Source organism: Aedes aegypti, chromosome 1, assembly GCF_002204515.2.
Source record: "Aedes aegypti strain LVP_AGWG chromosome 1, AaegL5.0 Primary Assembly, whole genome shotgun sequence".
Lineage (NCBI taxonomy): Eukaryota > Metazoa > Arthropoda > Insecta > Diptera > Culicidae > Aedes > Aedes aegypti.
Window position 1 is genome coordinate 234,081,298 of NC_035107.1, and position 19,877 is coordinate 234,101,174.

The 19,877-nt window shown below is 38.8% G+C and overlaps 1 protein-coding gene across 1 annotated transcript in view; it reads right to left on the minus strand.

Annotated features, from left to right (window-relative positions):
* Positions 1–2,076: 2,076 nt before the first annotated feature.
* Positions 2,077–19,877, minus strand: part of LOC5571512 (zinc finger FYVE domain-containing protein 9) — a 39,936-nt gene continuing 22,135 nt past the window's right edge. Inside the window, exons 4-8 of the mRNA XM_021837278.1 lie at positions 7,954–8,910; positions 7,641–7,887; positions 3,100–3,220; positions 2,863–3,024; positions 2,077–2,802 (exon numbers count right to left, since the gene is read on the minus strand). Of these exons, the coding sequence (XP_021692970.1) occupies positions 2,644–2,802; positions 2,863–3,024; positions 3,100–3,220; positions 7,641–7,887; positions 7,954–8,910 (1,646 nt within the window). The 3' untranslated portion in view covers positions 2,077–2,643. The remainder of the gene's footprint in view (positions 2,803–2,862; positions 3,025–3,099; positions 3,221–7,640; positions 7,888–7,953; positions 8,911–19,877) is intronic.

Sequence of the window (19,877 nt, forward strand, 5' to 3'; positions counted from 1 at the left end):
CCATTTTTAATTACACTTTTCGCACTTTAAATTTTTGGAAATGACTTCCTCACTACTGGATTTGCACAGCCTGTGAAAAAAACGAATACGGAGGATTTGACAGTTCGTGCTGCAAAGTTACCGAATTCGGTAATCAGCGCTTTGTTTACCGAAAAGTCAGCTTTATATTTCACCGACATCAGTACTTTGACTTATTTACTGATTTGTCTGTGAAAATATTTACCGTATTCGTCAAATCTCAATAGACAAAGGAGGGTCGAAAAAGTTGAAATTTGGCGTGACATAATTTGTGTACCATCCCTTAGGAGATTGGCTTGTTCTTCTGTGACTCGCATACAATTAGTATAGAATCACTGACAGTCGGCAATTTTATTTACAGTTTTCGGTAAACAAGCTGCTGTTTACCGAAACATCTCTATTTTACAAGATCACCGGATCAAATCTGTAAAATAAGTTACCGAACTCAGAGAGTCTGTTTAAGTGTGTAACTGCTAGTTCTGCCCTCCTTTTTATTCTTTACATTAGGATTCTATTTATAGGGTTCGATTTATATTTACAGCGTTAAGTATTTCTTTGGTGGAAATGAATTGTTCAAATTTTCTTTTTCTCAAGGAAAGTTTTTGGCAAACGTAAAGGTGATTATAAAACGAAGCCAAACTTCGAATGCACAAGACTGGAGAATCTGACAACAGTTCGCGCTGAAAATCAATCAAATTACTTGCTTGCTGGCGGTGACCAATGGGATAAATTTTCAACGCGGAGCGCTGTTTGGTTCTCAAGTCTTGTGCTCTTGAAAATTTGAGGTTTGGCTTCGTTCTATAATCACCTTAACACGATTACACGTCATGCAAGTCGGTAGAAGCCAGCCGACTACATATTGAGATTCGGTAATTTCTGAATGTCGTCACGACAAGTATGATAACCACCCAATTATGAATGTGAAAACTGCCTTGAGATACACCTGGATGAGAGAGAGCATTTTTGTACTAATATATTAATAGTTAAAGATTAGTTAGTATCGTTAGCAAGTAAATGAGAAATAATTTACTCTATAAATTTTACATTTTCCTAATTTTAACCAAAATTTTGAGAACACAAAAACAAAAAATGAAAAAAATAATAATGATCAATTTTTATTGGACGTAATTAATGTACTTTTCTATCATAAAAATAAATGGACAATGATTTGGAAGGTATAGAAAAACAACGTTCCGAACGATAGCCATCAACATTCACCAGTATGGGATTATTCGGAGTATCTGAGGTAAAATGTCCTAATTAAGGCAAAGGTGCCTAAATTGATTGATAAATACTGTAAATTGAAAGAAAAGCTAAACGGTCGTGATATTTAAGAATACATATTATCACAATTAGGTTATTTAAAATGTATCAAATTCATAAGGGGTATTCATAATATTCACGTTCTATTAATAAGCAGTATTCTCCACTCGACCGTTGCTCTTCTCACCGAAATGCGAAGGCGCGTTTTGCCCCGGTAGTGTATATTACTCCAGACACCTAGCATTTATAAATACACAAAATTTCAATTTCCAATTGTGTGGTTTTTTGCCGACCAGCACCAACGCACAAACACGCGGTTCTCAGTGGCTGATTGTCAGCTATTAACACAGTATGGAAATGCCAATAGCACTAACACAAAAAGTGCATTCCATGCGCAATTTTCACACACGCAGTGCCACCCGCGACAAATCGCTGCTGGGTGGGTGAGAACATATCCCAACAAACGTTGCATCCACATGGGAAACACACCCTTTTCCATCGCCAACCACTGTTTTCAGGCAGGATGTTTCACAAATTTGCAATTATAATTGATCGACCCGTCCAGTTCAGAGGCTCGGACCGAAATTGACCGAAAAAAGGACTCCAAGCGGTCTTCCACAGCACAATCACATGTATACATTATTTGGCGCCGAAACTATTATTCTACGTCGCTATCGCGGTGCAATTAGCAAACGCATTAAGTGTCTTTTTGTAGCCGTTAGGCATGTGAGCGCTGAAATGATTTTCTTGTCCAAGGATTTCTCTAACGACGAACAAACAAGCGGGTCACAGTCATCGGTTTTCCAATAGCTCTGGTTTATTTTAAAATTTCTAAATAAAATATAAATATATTGTGTTGGTTATAATAGCAATAATAAATTTTCCAATAATTCAACTATAATACATGAAATATTCATACAAAGACAAGTTGCTTATCTTTGATTCGCTTCTTGTTTTTTTTTCTGCCTAAGTAGATTCCTCTCCTTGCTTGCCACTTGCCACTTTTTTACATAAAACGTTCTCGTTCCTAACTGCGCGCAATTGATTAAAACATAACCTACTAGTACTTTATGTTTCTTTTTGCAACTTATATCCTACAGATCAAATCATTGTTACGTGTTTTGTAAATAGTTGTATCAACACAGGTTTCCATCCATACTCTTCCTCTTTAATAATAGCAACAACAGTCTATATTTCTATTTTACATACATGCACTTTGCTAATATTGTGTCATCTAACGTGTTAAACTGCTTTTCTATGTAACCGAACCTACAGCCCTAACCACCTGGATGAAGTTATACGTGGTACATAGAATTGAACGCCGTTACAATACACCTCCATCTAAATTTCATCGTCGGATGACTATTTGTCCAGAATGTGAAAGATTAACTCGATAATGATTTGCTGGTCCAGATGTAAACTGTTGGCCTGTCGGTTCAGGGTACCTATCAATTCGTTGTCCAAGGCGTTCATGTACAGGGGACCCAACTTGTTGTACTGGCTACCCGCCTCGTAGGAAACCTGGAAGACAAAAGCCGGGTAATTCTCGGACATGAACACATCACAGTTATAAAAACTTACATTTTCCGAATCCAACATTATTCGCAGACCAATTTTGGTGAATCCGTTGGATGCTAGCAGATCGAGAAATGCAACCAGTGCCGTACAAGCGCTCTTCGCCACCTGCTCCGACAGTTTCGACATGTTGATGGGATCACCAGGATGGTTCGATTCTTCATCACCCTGTTAGGAATTAGCGATTAAGGGCGTCAGTGCAAAGGTATGTCTATTTATGCACCCCAGGTTTAGATGATTTACCTGAATAATGAAGACTTCGGTCCATCGGATAATGTGATTGGCATTGGAATAGTCAGTTCCCCGGTGCACACGTATGCTAGGTACTCCATTGAGAGGCTTTTTATCGATTGGAGAGAGAACCCTGTTATAAAGTAGAGATTAAAGGAACGTCAGAAATTTGTAAAATCTTAAAAAGGGTATACAATAGTTATAGACATCCTCATTTTAAAAAAAAAATGCGAATAAAACTATCCTTCAACAACATTGTTCGATACCGAAGGCCGCCTCGATATGGCTTAGAGCGGCTCAAGCAACCGGATGTCGCATCTGCATACACGCAGCACCTCGAGACTGCATTACCGAGAGAAAGTGAGCTTGACGAAATGGAACAGCTTTGTCGAGCTCAAGACACGCGGAGGTTCTATCAGAAGCTTAACGCATGACGCAATGGCTTCGCATCGGAAGGCAGCATCTTGACTGATGAACGTGAAGTGATCGAAAGGCGAAAGCAGCACTTTGACGAAAACCTGAATGAATGGTGAGGGCGATGAAAACCAACTAGCCCCCACTTTGAGGGAGGTTGCACCTTGAGAAAGACGTTCACCAACTAACGAACAATAAAGCTGAACTCGTAAAGATGCGCCTGGAGAGGCTGGCTGTTTGTCTACACCGGCTGATTGACAAAATCTGGGAAACAAACAGCAATCGGAGAAGTGGAAGAAAGGGACAATATAGCCCATCTACTAGAAAGGCAACAAGTTGTTAGAATTTCCGAGCGATCACCATTCTTAATGCGGCCTATAAAATATTTTTCCAGATCTTCTTCTGTCGTTTGTTTTTTTTAGCAAACGCAGTGTTTGAATCTCGATCCGAAAAGCTGATCGAACCATATTCATTGAGTGTAACAGTTCATGAACCATAACGAGTCGTGGCGCATTACAATCGGAGGGCCCTATGCGAGAGGAAGGGCGAGAGATCGTTCAAGAGCAGTAATTCTCACAGACTACAACGATATCGAGCCATTCGGGAGATTTATCCTTTACATAAAACTAGTAAAAACTTTCATATTTTCAAGTAATGCAACCTTAAATAACTTAATTATAATCTATTCGACTCTGTTTTTTTTATCAGAATGAGAGTGTCATAATGAGCATTTTTATAGGTTTTTTTTTCAATGAACGCGATAATAATGCTCATTATGGTAAAGTGATTAAGTTTTGAAACTAGAATGAGAGTGTGTCATCGAATGCAACACACTTACTGGGGTCGGTAAAATTTTACTGGGTTTGGAACTACCGAAAAAGTGAGTAAAATGAAAACTGTCGCCACGCGTAATTGAAAAGCAAATTTCACCATGTTTTATTTTTTATCAATATATGATATAAAAAGAAAGCTCTCTGCAAAATTTTAGTAAAAAATCTCTGTTTTTCGATTTCTGACATTTTTTTTTAGTTTACTGACTTTTTCGGTAGTTCCAAAACCCAGTTATTTTTACCGAACAGATTGAGTGTGAACACATGGTGTGTCTGTCTTTTTTCCTGCCGTGGCTCGTAATATTCCACGGACGATAAATGTCATGTGTGTTGTGTGAATGCAGGCGGATAAATGGGTTGAAATTTTGGTTTGGTTTGTGATCGTTAAATTTTCCCAAGCCTGAGTAAACGAGTCCGTGGAAAGTTACCAACCCGGCTTCGTTAAAGGATCGTCAATGGACTAAATTTTTACTGTACCGTAAATCCTCTAAAAATGTCGTGAAAAACAGGTTCCAACGCAACACCATTTCATCTACTTTAAGGCTGCATACGACAGTGTAAACCGCGTAAGGCTATAGAAAATCAAGGCCGGAACAGCTTGCCCGGGAAGCTTACAAGACTAATAGAAACGACCATGGAAAACGTGCATAATGTATGCAAATTTCAGTTCATTTGAATCCCGCCTGGACTACGACAAGGCAATGGGCATTCGTGTCAGTTATTTAATAATGCGCTAAAGATTTTCAACAGATCCAGTCAATTTGTTTGCTTCATTGGATGACATGGACATTATCAGCCAAGCATTTAAAGAGATGGCTAACCTGTTGAAACCTTTTGGAAGGGAAAAATAGCAGAGCGAACAATAAAACACGTCTTTACAGATCGAGGCGAAACACTTGAATAAGTTTTACTCTTTTCATTTCTTTCCATTCTTATTTGAGCTTATTTCACAGTCAGTTCCTTGCGTTCCTTGTACACTCGATGATCGCGCGATGCTGAATGGCGGTTCAGCGGTTTCGTAAAAATGTCCACCAACATATCCGCCGACGTAACATTCACGTTGGCGTTTCCAGCCAAATCCGCTAAACGAAGTGATATTTGGTGTTCACGTGCTTTGATCGCTTCAGTCCTGTATTCTGCTTCAAAATCTTGATGTAGCTTTGATTATCTTCGAAGATCTGAACTGGTTCCTGTACAGGCTCCCCGAAGTCCATCAATAGGGTTTTCAGCCAAAGCAGCTCCCGACAAGTTTCAGCCAACCCAATGTGTTACCTGCTTTGCTCTTGTCCGCAATTGATCAGCAGAGTTTTCTCGTTCAATTTTGTATGGAGATTATTCGAAAAAAAAAAAAAAAACATTTGGTAGTCGTGATAGTCATTAACATTACGTACATAGGGCGTCTGTTGCACGGGTTTCGTTGGCCGTGATAACCGCCTCGGCCCAGTAACGATAATGCAACCCAGAATCGATGATCACACAGCACGCCATCTCTACCAGCGAACGATTTATGCGCTCTGCAACTCCTTTCTGTTGTGGCGTAAACTGCTGCTGAATACCTTCCTGCTTGAGAAACTTGCCCAACTCTGAACTTCGGTCCTCCTTGATCCGACATGATCATCTTCGGAGGTCTACCGAAGTGTGTTTTCATCAGACAGTCCTGAACATCAGACAATATTCTGAACACTACTGTGCAGTGGGGTTCAACACTGCCTACACGGGAAAAAATTCTGTGGTAAAAATAACTATTTTAGCTGACTACGCCCATTCTTAAAACTACCATGGAAATTCAGACCAATATACTATGTTTACGGTACACCCCACCGCAATACTGGTACATTTGACAGAAATAATTTACAACAATCTGATTTCAACTACAGACATGGTAAAATCAAGCGCATTTCTAGTCTGCTGAAAATTGCCGGTGCGAGCGCTTAAGTTAACCCCCTAGTATGGTAGTTTTTACCGCACAATTTTTTTGCGTGTACCCACTTGAGAGATGTGAAAAATGATGCTTCCCGTGAAGTGAAAATACGCGGCCGCGAATAGTTCCTTTATGTGTTGAGGTTAAGCGGAAAGCGAGGGAAACGGGGGCTCAGTAAAAATAATAAACACGTGTGGATACCAGTATGCTTTAGACAAGAAAGAATTTATTCACGTTCGGTTACTGTTCATGTAAATAGCAATTTTGCCAGATTGGCTTTCGTTCAGATGTTGCCAGACGAATAGGGTCCTAAAGCCCTGTCCCAATTTTAGTGCCAAACGCTTAAGTTTAGGCCAAAAACACAGGTTTACTCAATTTTCTAATGTTTTCCGTTGGTTTGAGCCCAAAAAAAAAACTTGTTTAAAGATTTTGTGACACCCCTTGGCTTAAACTTAAATTTTGGGTGTATTTTGTTTTCCGTGTCCCTTCCGAAATGTCAGATAGGAACAACCCCAGTGTTAAAACTGAAACCCCTGTGGTGTTTTTGTCGACTAAGCGAACGTCAAACATGATCTTAAGTGTCAAGGTTCATTTATGGACCCAATTTTTAAATTAAAGTTTAAACATAATATAGCCCTTATTTGAGCGGGAAAAATTGCTAAAGTAATTGCAGTAAGATGCTCTTTCGTGTTATTGAATAAAAACAAGATTTCATTTGAAATTTTAGGACCCAATTGTTCAGTTCAACATTATATACCCAGCTCTTGTCCCGCAACTTGCAAACGCACGTGGACGTTAAAAGAAGCTAATCAAAAATCTTTTGAAGTTTTTAGGGGGGACACTTCTTGTTTTTTGGCGATATTTCAAAATCTACATTAGTTTTACCGTTTATTTTTGTACAGTTTGAAAAACTAGCAAAATTTCAAGTAAAAAACAACATGAGAAAAAAAATAAACCGTTACATTTATTTAAACATTTAAACTCCTTCTTGGTCAGCACCATATCAGTCGTATGTTGTGCTAGCGGTTGCTTCTATATAGGTGAGAATGTCTTCGGGAATCCAACGCGTATCTGACAACTTCTTTATCGAATGTTTTTTATGCGGTCTTGAAATGTGTTCTTAGGTGCAGTCAACTCTCCCTTACTCGATACTCCATATCTTAATATCGAATTAGAGAATCACACGACATAAAAATATACAAGGCAGGCTCTTTACTGATGTAAATAATATAATAATAATAATGATTTGGTCCACCGTGAGAGAATCATAGTAAAATTTGGTATTTATGGCTACCTCGACCTTCCCCCTAAACGTAAATTGAAGCGAATATTGTAATATCGTAATTGTAATATACCCGGTTCTGGCGCGAATCAAAGTAAGTACTTACCCAATATTGAAATTGAGATCGTTTTCTGTCCATTCGATGCTGACGATCTCCTTCTGGCTGTCTTCCCCTTCAATAGGTCCACATACTATCTTGTAGTCCTTCATATTCTTCAATGCATCCTTGATGGTGTTCATTTTGGCCGGTGGAACCTGCACCATTAGCCCGTCCTCCACAATACTACACTTACCCACCAAACCACTGTTCGGTTTCAACACTCCATTCAAAACCATGAAACTGGCCCCAGTCACTGCAAATGGTGGAAAACATTTGATAAGAATACCTAATTGTTGCCAAGCTTCTAATCAACACTTACCTTTTCTCGGTTGTCCTTCGATATTGATAGCCTGTGTCGAGTACTGCGCCGTTTCCGGACAACCCGAATCCGTGTTTTGAATGCACACCAAATGACCATCTGCTACCTTGCTGAAATTCCCCCCCAAGGCAAGAATCGTTTGGTCCTTTGTACCGCTCAGTACTTTCATTACCTGTTCGTACCGATTCCGCGGAATCAAAATACTCGTCTTTCGGTCTTCAATGTGTATTACCATGCCTCGAATGGTGGGAATGGTGTACGAATAGTTCCTAAAGTCTGCCAGCAGAGTTATGATCGTTTGGGCAATTTCCACATAAACGGATTCTCTTTCCCGTACACTCACATGCGGACTAGGATAGTACCGATACAGTGCTCCTAACCGTAGCATTAGCCGAAGTGGCAATATTTTTGCCCACGGTACTTCCCACCTGTGAATTAAAACTCCCACCAGATAGGGCGCATCCGGTATTATCACATTCTGCATACACTGATAGGTTGGCCTCACATACAGGAACCCGCCGTGGTTTTTTGAGCCGAGGAAATTTGGCATCCTCGGTGGACTGAATCCCAGCTCGGAGATGGTGTTGCCCCGGTCCGCATCCAGATAGATATCGTTCAAGTGTACGAAGATATCTTTCGGCAGCAGCTCAGAATCGCCCAGCTCCAGCAGAATTACAATCTCGTCCTGGCCAACGTAGTGCATTCCACGGGTGGTAAAGTTAATCACAGTCTTGTTGATGCAGCAGCTCAGCTCCACAATTGTCACCAGCACGTGGAGGTTGCGTTGCAGCGCAAAGGTTAGCGTACCGTCGCGCAGGCTCGCTATCAGCGCCGCGTCGTTATCCACATCGATGTGCTTGGTTTCGGTTTTGGTGATCTGCTTCACAATCGGTGGCAGCTTGTTCTCGCCCTGGGGTATTAGCGATTGGATGGTGCTCGAGATAGATGGGGGTTCCTCTGAAATGGGAAGATGAAGGCCAAACGTATAGTACAATGATCATGCTATATCTTCGAGGTAATAAATCTTCAAAAAAAATTAATCTTTAACACTTTAAGCTTAAGCCTTTTTCCTTCAGGACTATCTTTTGATGTGTTCCCTTTAAGGTGAAGATAAATCGAAGCTAGATCTGAAAATTTCAAGAGCCATTACGGCTATTATCGATCGATCAAATTTTCCGTTTATTCGACAGATCGACTGTCAGGTTCTCTAGATTTGTGGTCTTGAAAACATTAAGATTCGCTTCGATTCATCTTCATCTTAAAGCATTAAAAGCTTTTTAAAGCACCGCAAAATATATTATATACCATTATTCAATAATTCTTGATTACTTTTTCAAATCGACGTAACTAGCTTTCATACGGTTTTGAAAAAAAAAAAAATAAAGAGGAGCACAACCTGTCTTTTAAAACTGTTTTAAAATGAATCCCCTTTTTAACATTTTTTCGCCGTGTACATCGCATGCATGTGTTTGCATGCAATCAGCTTGCGTTAAACTACTAGGTAGTTCCTATCGTTTCCAACAAAAAATGTATGACAAAATGATGAAACGTTTCATTCAGTTACTTACGACGTTTTTGTACCAGTGTAAAATCAACTCATGTAGTGTTTTGTTTTAATTCGTGGTTAATTCATTTTGTCTCTCCATACAACGGAGCGGCGAAAGTTGAAAATCTTACTTACGCCGTTTTGTAAATCCTGATATTAATCGTTCTAAAAATGAAAAATTGATTTGGTTTAAAGCGGAACGTGTAGAATTTTGTTTGCAAAACACGTAGGATTGATAAAGTAAGTTTGTTTACTTTTCTGAGTTGAGTCTGTTTGAATAAGTTTTCGAGAATTAGAAATTTAGCTGCATGTGTTTAGGGTATAAAACTAATAAAAGTGTGACATATCAGAGAATAGGAATCACTAATCAGCACTCACGGGTAATGTCGAAATTATTTTGAAATCTAGGATGGAATTGTCAAAATACACTCTGAGTTACAGTTTCAACACCAAATGGAATTAGATTCGACCGAAATAAAATTGGCCTGACAATTTGACGGTGATCAATCTAATTCCAACCTAGATTTAAAGACGAAAACGCCACCCAGTTGCCATCTATGTTCAAAAAGGCGAAAACAAAAAGTTTATCTATTTCAAATAACCTATAGAAAAAGATTTATTGTGGTGTAGATGCAACCAGGCCAAATATGGAATTTATAAAAGCACAAATCTTGAAAACCAAAAGGTATTTTACGCTGAAAATTTGAACAATCGGTCATCTCAGGCGAGTTACCAATCGATCAATTTAGCAGCGTGAACAAATGTTTAATTGTCCAAAAATTCCATTTTCAAATTCCCGCTTTTTCTCCGTTTTTTTTCCAGAATTTTCCCAGTTTTTGATAATGCCAAACATGGAGACGGATCCTTTTCTTGGCACTTTTATTCACTTTCGTATATTTCGTAGATTTTTAACCTACTGAACCCATATTTGGTACAATATGTTCCTTGCTTCAGTGCATACTACTTTCAATACAATCGGTCGACAAAAACTCCGTATGCCAAAGTAAATCATTGAGGAACCCAAGAATTAACTACAGAGTTTTTCAACTTCTAATTCTTTGAGTTTTTCTTCGTGGAAATGTAGAAGTTTGTATCTCTAGGGGAGATCCCCCAGTACCGGATAGCACCCAACACCGAACATCGTCGAAAAACTGAGTTTGAAGCTATTATGGGGCGGTCCATTAATTACGTAAGACAATTTTCGGGATTTTTCAACCCCTCCTCCCCCCATGATAAGATTTTTTGTATGAAAATCCAAAATAAATTGTATGACGCGTAAGAAATCTCAAACCCCCCCTCCCCCCATAACCCCTTACGTAATTAATGGACAGTCCCTATGGAAAGCAATGTTTGCGTACATGCTTGTAATAAAGACTGGACTCGGAAAAAAATGAGACACACGAAAATGATCACCAAATGTTCATTTTAAATCGGAAACTTCTCAAATGTTCAGGGATTAAATAACTTTATATTAGCTATGTTTTGGTATACAGTCACCCTACAGTTATGGGTAGCACACAGATATGGATCAGAGTTGGATTAAAACGGGAATATCTCGTCAAATAGAATTGCAATTACGCAGAACATATTTTACCTACGTGAACCATAAATCTGTACAGCATGGCAATCAATATAATATGTTTAAGCATATTTTTTTCGTCCGTAGGAAATACAATGTCAACCGTATTCTTAGAAGCGATGATTCATAACTGTGGGGCATTGAAACCCTTACCACAGTTATGAATCAAAGATAAGACGATTCCGAAACAAATGCCTGAACGTATGCTTTCACCAGCACGCCATTCGTTTACCTAGCAGATAAATTGGTTTTTGTAGTATGAGTCGATTTGATCCATAATAAGGATCCTCCTCTCCCACTGATCCACATCTGTGGGATGGACAACGTTTGAAATTTCTGGAGAAATCGACACTTTTTCGTTAATAATCGGGCATTTTAAAGTGTATTCCTAAAAACAACTATATTCTACAATGTCAGGGCGGTAATTTTGTTTTGTACAACATCTCCATGTTTTTTAATCATATTTTGTTCTGAAAAATGACCCTTAGTTGATCCATAACTGTGGGGTGACTGTAATTTAATTATTGAATTTCCTCTCCCAAGCTGAATGTTCGTATATTTCTCTTAACACTGCTAATGAGATCTTGGGCGAGGCTTTGTCCATTTTTCTTACACAATTTCTCCCAGTTTTTCTTCAAAACTTCATCGGTTTTAATGTCTTTCCACTTTTCTTCAACTTTTTCTTCATTATCGCCCAAAACTTTTCGATCGGACGAAGTTGTGGTGTATTTGGTGGGTTCGCCTCCTTCGGGACCACATTAACGCCTTTCGCTTTGTACCAATCCATTACAGACATGGCGTAATGGCACGAAGCGAGATCCGGACAGAACAGCGTGGGACCACGGTGAGAGCGGAGCAAGGGTAGCAAGCACTTCTGCAAGCATTCCTCTCGATAAATCTGCCCGTTTATGGTGCCGGTTGTAACGAACGGCTTGCTACTTCGCAGATCGACTGCCACAACAGGTACTTTTTCGCGAATTTGCACATCTTTCTCTTTCGGAACCTCCATGCGGGACGTACCGAAAAAAAACTCGAGGCCGGGGATTGGTTTGGTGTCCGCCGTAATGCATGTCTCGTCGTCCATGGCGTGACAGCCTGGCTTGACCAACCACTCACGCCGCAGCTTCCGCGCACGCATTTTAGCCACCGTGTTTTGCTTATCAATCCGGTTTGGCACCTTCCTGACCTTAAAAACACGTAGCCCCGCCCGCTCCATGGTCTGCTGGACGAACCACTTCGACAAATTGAACTTTTTGGCCACGTCTCGGGTGTAAAGATTCGGGTTATTCTTCCACGCTTTCTCTGGGTATTCCGTTTTCGGTTTTCGGCCCCTTCCAGCGCGCCGCTCGATGGTTATCGTCTCCTGGAACATCTTCACAACGCGGGACACGGTGGAATGGTGGATTCCAAGCCTTTTGCCGATCCATCTGTGCGATTGACCAAGGTTATCGATCACCGCGCCCAAGATTTGCTGGCGTAGCTCTTCTTGTTTCATATGCATCTTGAAAACACAGATCGCGATAAAATTTTGCACACATAAACATAGAACTCTAAACTAAAATTACCCAAAAACCTACGCGATAAAAATTACACCCAAAACAAAGTGTCGCATTTTTTTTTCCCGAGTTCAATCTCTATGCACGAACTTCTCACAAAAAATTAGATATGCTTGAAAACCTATAAAAAGTTGACGTATCGCCTTAAATTTGTACTTAATAATGATTTAATACACTCATAATTTAAAAGTATGTTTATGTTTTGCACTATATTTGAAATAAATTTGGACCAACTACAATTTTGGTCATGCACGTCCTGTCCCCAAGTTTCAGACAGCTTGTTAGGTACATGATAGCTTTGTAATTTTTCGCACAAGTGTCTCAAAATACACTCATTTTTCATGGATTTCATCGCTCATGGTATCGAACATACAATAAAAATAAGATGGTTGAACATTTAGTACAACACTCTAAAATGTGTTAGTTTTCGTCATACGTGAAAGAGATTCACAAAAGACGTCTTACAGACTAATTATATATCTAATTATTCTGGTAAGTGTAGCTACTGCATTGAATTGGCAATGTAATACTAGTTTTTTTTTTGTCGGTAGCGATAGGGGTAGTACTGGCACTCTTAATCTGCCCTAAGCTCCTTCCCAGCATTTGCTTTTATAAGCCTCTATTGCGTTCATCACACAGACGTTCCTAAGCAATGTTGCTCAAATGGTCACTGTGTACGTTAGCAGCAATCAGCCCTTGCCGTAGTTTTGCAGTCTAGTAGTTCAGACTACTATCAAACTGTGATAAGGCCTGAAATGCTACTAGAGTGGTTAAAGTGAAGAACGAAATAGTTTTATTTAAAGGTCCTCATTCCCCATTTCATTTCATCACTCACTATCGTCACTTTTATTTTCGACACTATCACGTATATCACCGATTATCACTCATCAACTTTCGTAATACACTTCAGCCCAAGTAACAATTCCACAGCAATTTGGCATTCGTGTGGATTTATTAATGTTTTATGACAGTTACGTGAATGCTATGATAGCTATAGGCGACATTTAACGTTGCTAGAAGATGATATTTTGTAAGTCAGCTCTTAGTTGTTTTCAAAACCTTTCAGAGACAAACTATAAAGTTAAAATTTTGTGGCTACAAAACCAGATTTATTACAGCATGTAATACCTCATTTAAACTGCATATGGTGGCTGCTTGACACTTATTTGTGACGGCTATGGTAAAAGATTGATATAATACACCTTGTTGTCATAAAAGCTGCTTTTAAACTGATTGACTTGCACTTGAGTCTTGATAACTTACCTTATTTATACCTATTGAATCAGTATTTGGGATCTTTAGATGCATTGGGAATGCATTGCGATGCATTCCGAACACTTATTCCTGACGAAAAAAACGACAAAATTATGTCCATTTTCATTGTTTCTGCGTATATTCTTCATAATAGCATACCCAAACTGCATTTTTTGTTGAATGCTGCTTGGTTACCATGAAAAGCGAAAAAAAGCTGCATCATCTTCAATCAGCATTTGTTATGGCAATTTTACATCCACAAATGCCGAAACATTACAAGTCGCCCTTATTTGTGTATTTATGATGACAAAACAGCATTTGTCGATTACAATCAATCAATTAGGGTTCGCCATATTAATTTCACTCCGATTGCCACAATTTCACTTTCACAATTCATATTATCTCCATGAATTCGCGCATTTCATGCCATGGTTTGATGATTAAACTGACTGATTATAGTTTAAAGCACAATTACTGCCCAATCAAACCAAGAAATGTTGAATGTGTTTTATTCTTCACCTGGCGTTTTATTTTAGCAAATGCTAAATAACTCTAAATATACCATTTTCAGAGGGGGCACCCGCAATTTCACTTCTCTTTTATCACATTTCACAGTAAATCTGACTCGGCACTAAATATGTGAGCACTATATCCAAATAAACCACTTTAAATTTAAAGCACTACGTAATTCATTTTCACAGATGTGTTTTCCATTTTATTTTGTTTTGTTTACGTTTTAATAAATCCGGCACGATCGACGTTATGATAAAATCATTTTCAAGATGATGCAACATTCATCTAGAACAGGTGGCCTCAAAATAGCTACCATAAATGCTATTTTGCTTTATTCGTGTGACATAATTATACACTTCATAGCCTCTTTCAGAGTGGGCCAACTAGTCACGTTCTAATCTACAAGAGGTTTTGGGGGATGCGATTAAGGCAACAGTGCCTTGACCGTGGTTTTATGGGCGTTTATTTCTAGCACCCTGGAAGTAATTCGTAAAACTAAAATTGTTACTTGGGCAGATATACTTTCCATTATATCACTTTTCACAGCACACCATTTTCATATAAATTCATTGTTATTATTTACCATTTACCATCTGTTTCATTACTAAGTAATTAGAAGATAATCAATTGAAATTTTTCATTATTTTTATTGCTGTTGAGTTATTACTATTCAAACTACGATTTAGCACTACGATCAAGAAAGTTACAGTAAAAAAAATCACTTCGACCCATTCTTCTGCACTCGCTGTCATTATTAACATTTTTATCACGTTTGAAGAACTAGGCACAACTAGGCAATAAAGTTTATATTCAGAGAAATGATTGCACAATGTATTATGGCCATTATTAAATTAGTAGAGTTCACATCATTATTATTATATTTTAACATAACTATCATAATTACTTCCACTTTCATTTTCAAATTTTCATCACCATAGATTTTATTAATGATTTTATAATAGCACCTTCACAATCACTAAATTTAATAACGACGAGTGTAACGCACAGTTCCACCAAACACCCATTCTTATGTTGCATTATAAAAGATTGATCACACGTTAGCTTCGAAACTTAACCACCATTGCTGATTAGTACAAAGGATGCTACAGCTCGTGTAAACGAAGTGAAACATCAACAACTAGCACTAGTTTATAAGTAACTAATGAGCCCTGGTGGTCCCTCCGTTCGAAGAGGACCTGATAATATGTCGAAACGTATTAACAGATCCTCCGCTTGAATACAGCCGTTTCATGATAAATCATGAACCGTTGGAGGTGTGCCAAAGTATTGAGAAGGTGATATGTTTCACAGACGGGTATTATTATGGTGCACCTTCTACTTTGGCACCGTCAAACCCTGTGATCGTGTCCGGGACTACTGCATTGAATTGGCAATGTAATACTAGTGATCCTTTATATGAGAGATAAGTGGAAGTAAAATGGAATGATTTGGCAACAGATCAGCAGTACTGAGTTTGCTCGGCGTCGAAAATAATATCGTAACACGGACATTGTTACATTGTTAAAAAGTGTATTTTATTTCGTTATAGATCTTTGAGCTGATTTTCCAAACTAATAAACAGCAGAAAAAAATCAACAACTATATATCGCATTGAAACAATTCAAAAAAGCAAAATATTTCTTACTTTTTGCTCTACGTAGAACAATTTTCACCGAAAAAATTTTAAGCGGATTACATTACTCCTCAAGAAAAGTTCAAAACAAATACAACGCATGTTCATTTGGCTCACGCTTTGACAGTTCTCGCTGCTCGATTGGCTCACACTTTGACAGAAATGTCAGTGTCCGCGTATCTCTCTTATAAAGGTTCACTATACTATAATATTCCTCTTTTTTATGGTGCTAGCCGTACAATTAACACAGTCAACTTTCGTTCGTTGCACTAAATCCGTGGCCCACCTGGTGAAAGACTTTAGCGCAGTTGTTAATTACACCTATCGTTTCTCTGGTGAGTTGCACGCTTACTGTCAATGATGATGTCACGCTACACGATAAGTGTTCATCTGCAACAACCAGACAGCTCACCAATCCACCGCGAGGTGGATCGTGCTGAGTTGTTGAGTTGAAGGAGAGCGAAAGAAGGAAGGCACAAAAGTCTGTTTGACAGCTCTGCAGAAAGCGCGTGCGCACGGACAGAGCGCGTGCGCACGGAAAGAGCGCCAGTTCGGCTCGATTTGCAATGATCGGTTATTATTATTATTTTTTCGCTATTGGATATTCTATGGTTTGGTTGATCGATGTTAAAGTTTGTTTTAAAAGCAGCTCCACTTATTTTGAAACATATTGCCGTGTACAATAGTAGACAACACAACTAATTTAATTAAAATAATTTGAAATTATAATTAGTACATATACAAAAGGGGAAGAACGTTTAGGCTGGTTGTGCATTACGATAAAATCTCTTAACATAAGCAATGCTTGTTGTTGGTTCTTGTGGAAGGATCAACATGTTCGGCTTAAGGAATCTTATTTTAAATATCGAATAACACCACATGCAATTGAACAAAAAGGATGTGATTACAATAGACTTTTGATATTTTCAATTCTGAACCACCGCAAAAAAATATATTGGGAATCAAAATTCTCCTGAGAGGGATGATGTGGGGGAGGCTCATTCTAATTAATATTGTCGTTCAATTATGGGGATAAATTAAAATTGTTATTGTTCTATACATACTTATTTATTATAATTACCTGTAAATATTGATACAGCACAATTCAAGTATTTAAATATCAAATAGCAAACATAGATATGGTCGGTGTTCAGACAGACTGAACCAAGTGTTTTTTTTTCAATCGAGTAAGAAAAATGTACCCCAAACATGTGAAACATCAAAATATTATAGATATTTACTGTAATAATGGAACTTATCTATTTGATGATACATTTGTATCAAAATAACATGGAAGATTTAAAATTGATGGAGTTCTTTACGTATCCTTAGAGCTCCAAAATTCATCTAGTCTGGTCTGTCTAAACACCGACCATATGATTCTCAAAAACTCATGAGAATGGTATTTTACTCTTTGAACTGTTACTTAATTTGGATGTGTTTAAAAGATTTATAAATTTAATTTATTATTGATGTTACGAGCTATGTCTGTAGTTAAACTTAATGCTACACAAGAAATATATTTGAATCAAAGTATTTTTATATATAAATCATATGAAAAAAAAAATGTTCCAGAAAGTACTCTAGAATTCTTTGGGAGCGTCTCCCGGGATTCTTCCTTAAATCATTCATGAATCCTTCAAATCCTCTCTGGGATTGTTCTGCTGAAAATCTTGATATTATTTCTGAATATTCTTCCAGATATCGCTTTGGGATTCATCCAAAAAAAACGTTACCATTCCGGTATTACTTCTGAGATTATTCTGGACATCTTTTTGGATTTTTTTGCAGAACTCTGTATGTGATTTTGCGTTTATCTCCTTAAGGATTACTTTTGAAATCCAGGAAATTAAATTCTTTGAAATTCTTGAAAATTGTTTTCGAAATACTATGGAAGATTTTACCATAAATCCTGATGCAATCCATTTGGATATTTATAGAGGATTTTATCAAAAAATGTACGACTCTACTAGAAATTCTTCGAGAATTCCTCCGAAAATAACTCTAGATTTTTATCCGGAAATACTTCTGGTATTCTTATGAGAATGCCTCTGGTATTCTTCCAAAAATGACTTGAGATGCTTTCGGAAATCTTTCTGAAATTCTTCAAGAAATTCCACTGAGATTTTTACGCCAATATCTTTGAAATACTCCTGGGACTCCTACAAAAATCCTGTTGTAGTTTTTTTTTTTCGGATATCTTTCTATTTTAAATTTTTCAATAAATTTTGCTGGGATTGTGCTGTAAAACCTGCTAAGATTCATCCAAAAATACGACTGTCATTCTTCCGGATATCATTCAAGAATTCCACCGGAAGTTTTCGTGAGATTCAACCGTTCAAATCGTTCTGGTATTTTTCAGAAATTCCATTGAGATTCTTAAAAATATCCTTCTGAAAAATTTTCTGAGAATTGTTTTGGGATTATAGAAGGATTTCCAGAAGAATTCCAAGGCGATTCACAGAAACATCACTTCTGTATGAATGATTTGTTGGGGATAATCTAACCACTTTGTATTCAGTGTGTAATAATACCAAAACAAACCACCTTGTAGTAAACTCTTGATCTCGTGAATAAATATCATTCTTCAGTTAAACGTCAGAGACTGCGCGTGTTTTACTTTTCTCTCAGGTTATTGGCCCGGACTACGCCCTAACCTCAAAAGTACACGTTTTTCGTCGTTTGTTCTCGTTTGCGGGTGCGTGGAACTCGGTGGAGATGGAAGAGGACCGAAAAATTTACCTCTTCGATGGCTCCAACTATGCGAACTGGAGTTTTCGCATGGAGGTCCACCTGGAGGAGTTGAATATGCTCGAGTGCATTCAGCAAGAGGCAATTGACGTGCCGCAGTACCAAGTGGCGGCGACCGATTCCGCGGATATACGCAAGCAGAAGGCGGATAAATTGGCAGATCGACAGAAGCTGGATGTGAAATGCAAGTCGGTGCTTATCCGGAACATCGCGGATTCCCAGCTTGAGTGCATCAAGGGGAAGCGTTCTCCGGTGGAAATTTGGACGACGTTGCGGAACACATATGCTCGGAAAGGGATCTCTGGTCAATTTTACCTTCTCAAGAAGCTATCGACAATGAAGTTCGACGAGTCCGGATCGTTGCAGGCGCATTTGATGCTCTTCGATCGGATGGTGAGCGACCTCGACTCCGCTGGAATCAAGCTGCAGGAAAAGCTGGTAGTGTTTTACTTGCTTCAGACGATGCCTTCGTCCTACAGCCAGTTAGTGACAGTGTTGGAAACGCTTGCTGCTGATCAGTGCACGCTCGACTTCGTTCGTGCGCGATTATTGAACGAAAGCGTGAAACGAGATCACACCCACGAATGTGAAGGCGGTGGTGCATCGACAGCGTTCGCGGGGAAGAGCGGAAATTTCAGCGGAAAGAAGATTTGTGTTTCTCTTGTGGGAGGATCGGCCACAAGCGGTCCGATTGCCCGTCTCGGAAGGATGTGGAGTCGGGAAGAGACTCGAAGAAAAATGGGAAGAAGAAGCAAAATGCTCACTGTAGTGAAACAGAAGTGACATTTGTAAGCGATTCGCTCCGTGGAAACGATGGTGACAGTGCGAGATTAAAATGGATCCTTGACTCCGGTGCGTCTGACCATATGGTCTGTGCGAAAGATTGGTTACGTGATGTCCAGAAACTTGAAGAGCCAGTGATCATAAAAGTCGCATCGGGTCAAACCCTGCAGTGCCGCTACGTCGGCAAAGTGATTATGGTTGCGAAGATCGGTGAACAGGAGCTAAAATGCACAGTGGAAAGAGCGCTTTACGTTCCGGAACTGAGCTATAACTTGTTTTCCATTCGGCGCGTGAGTGAGCTGGACATGC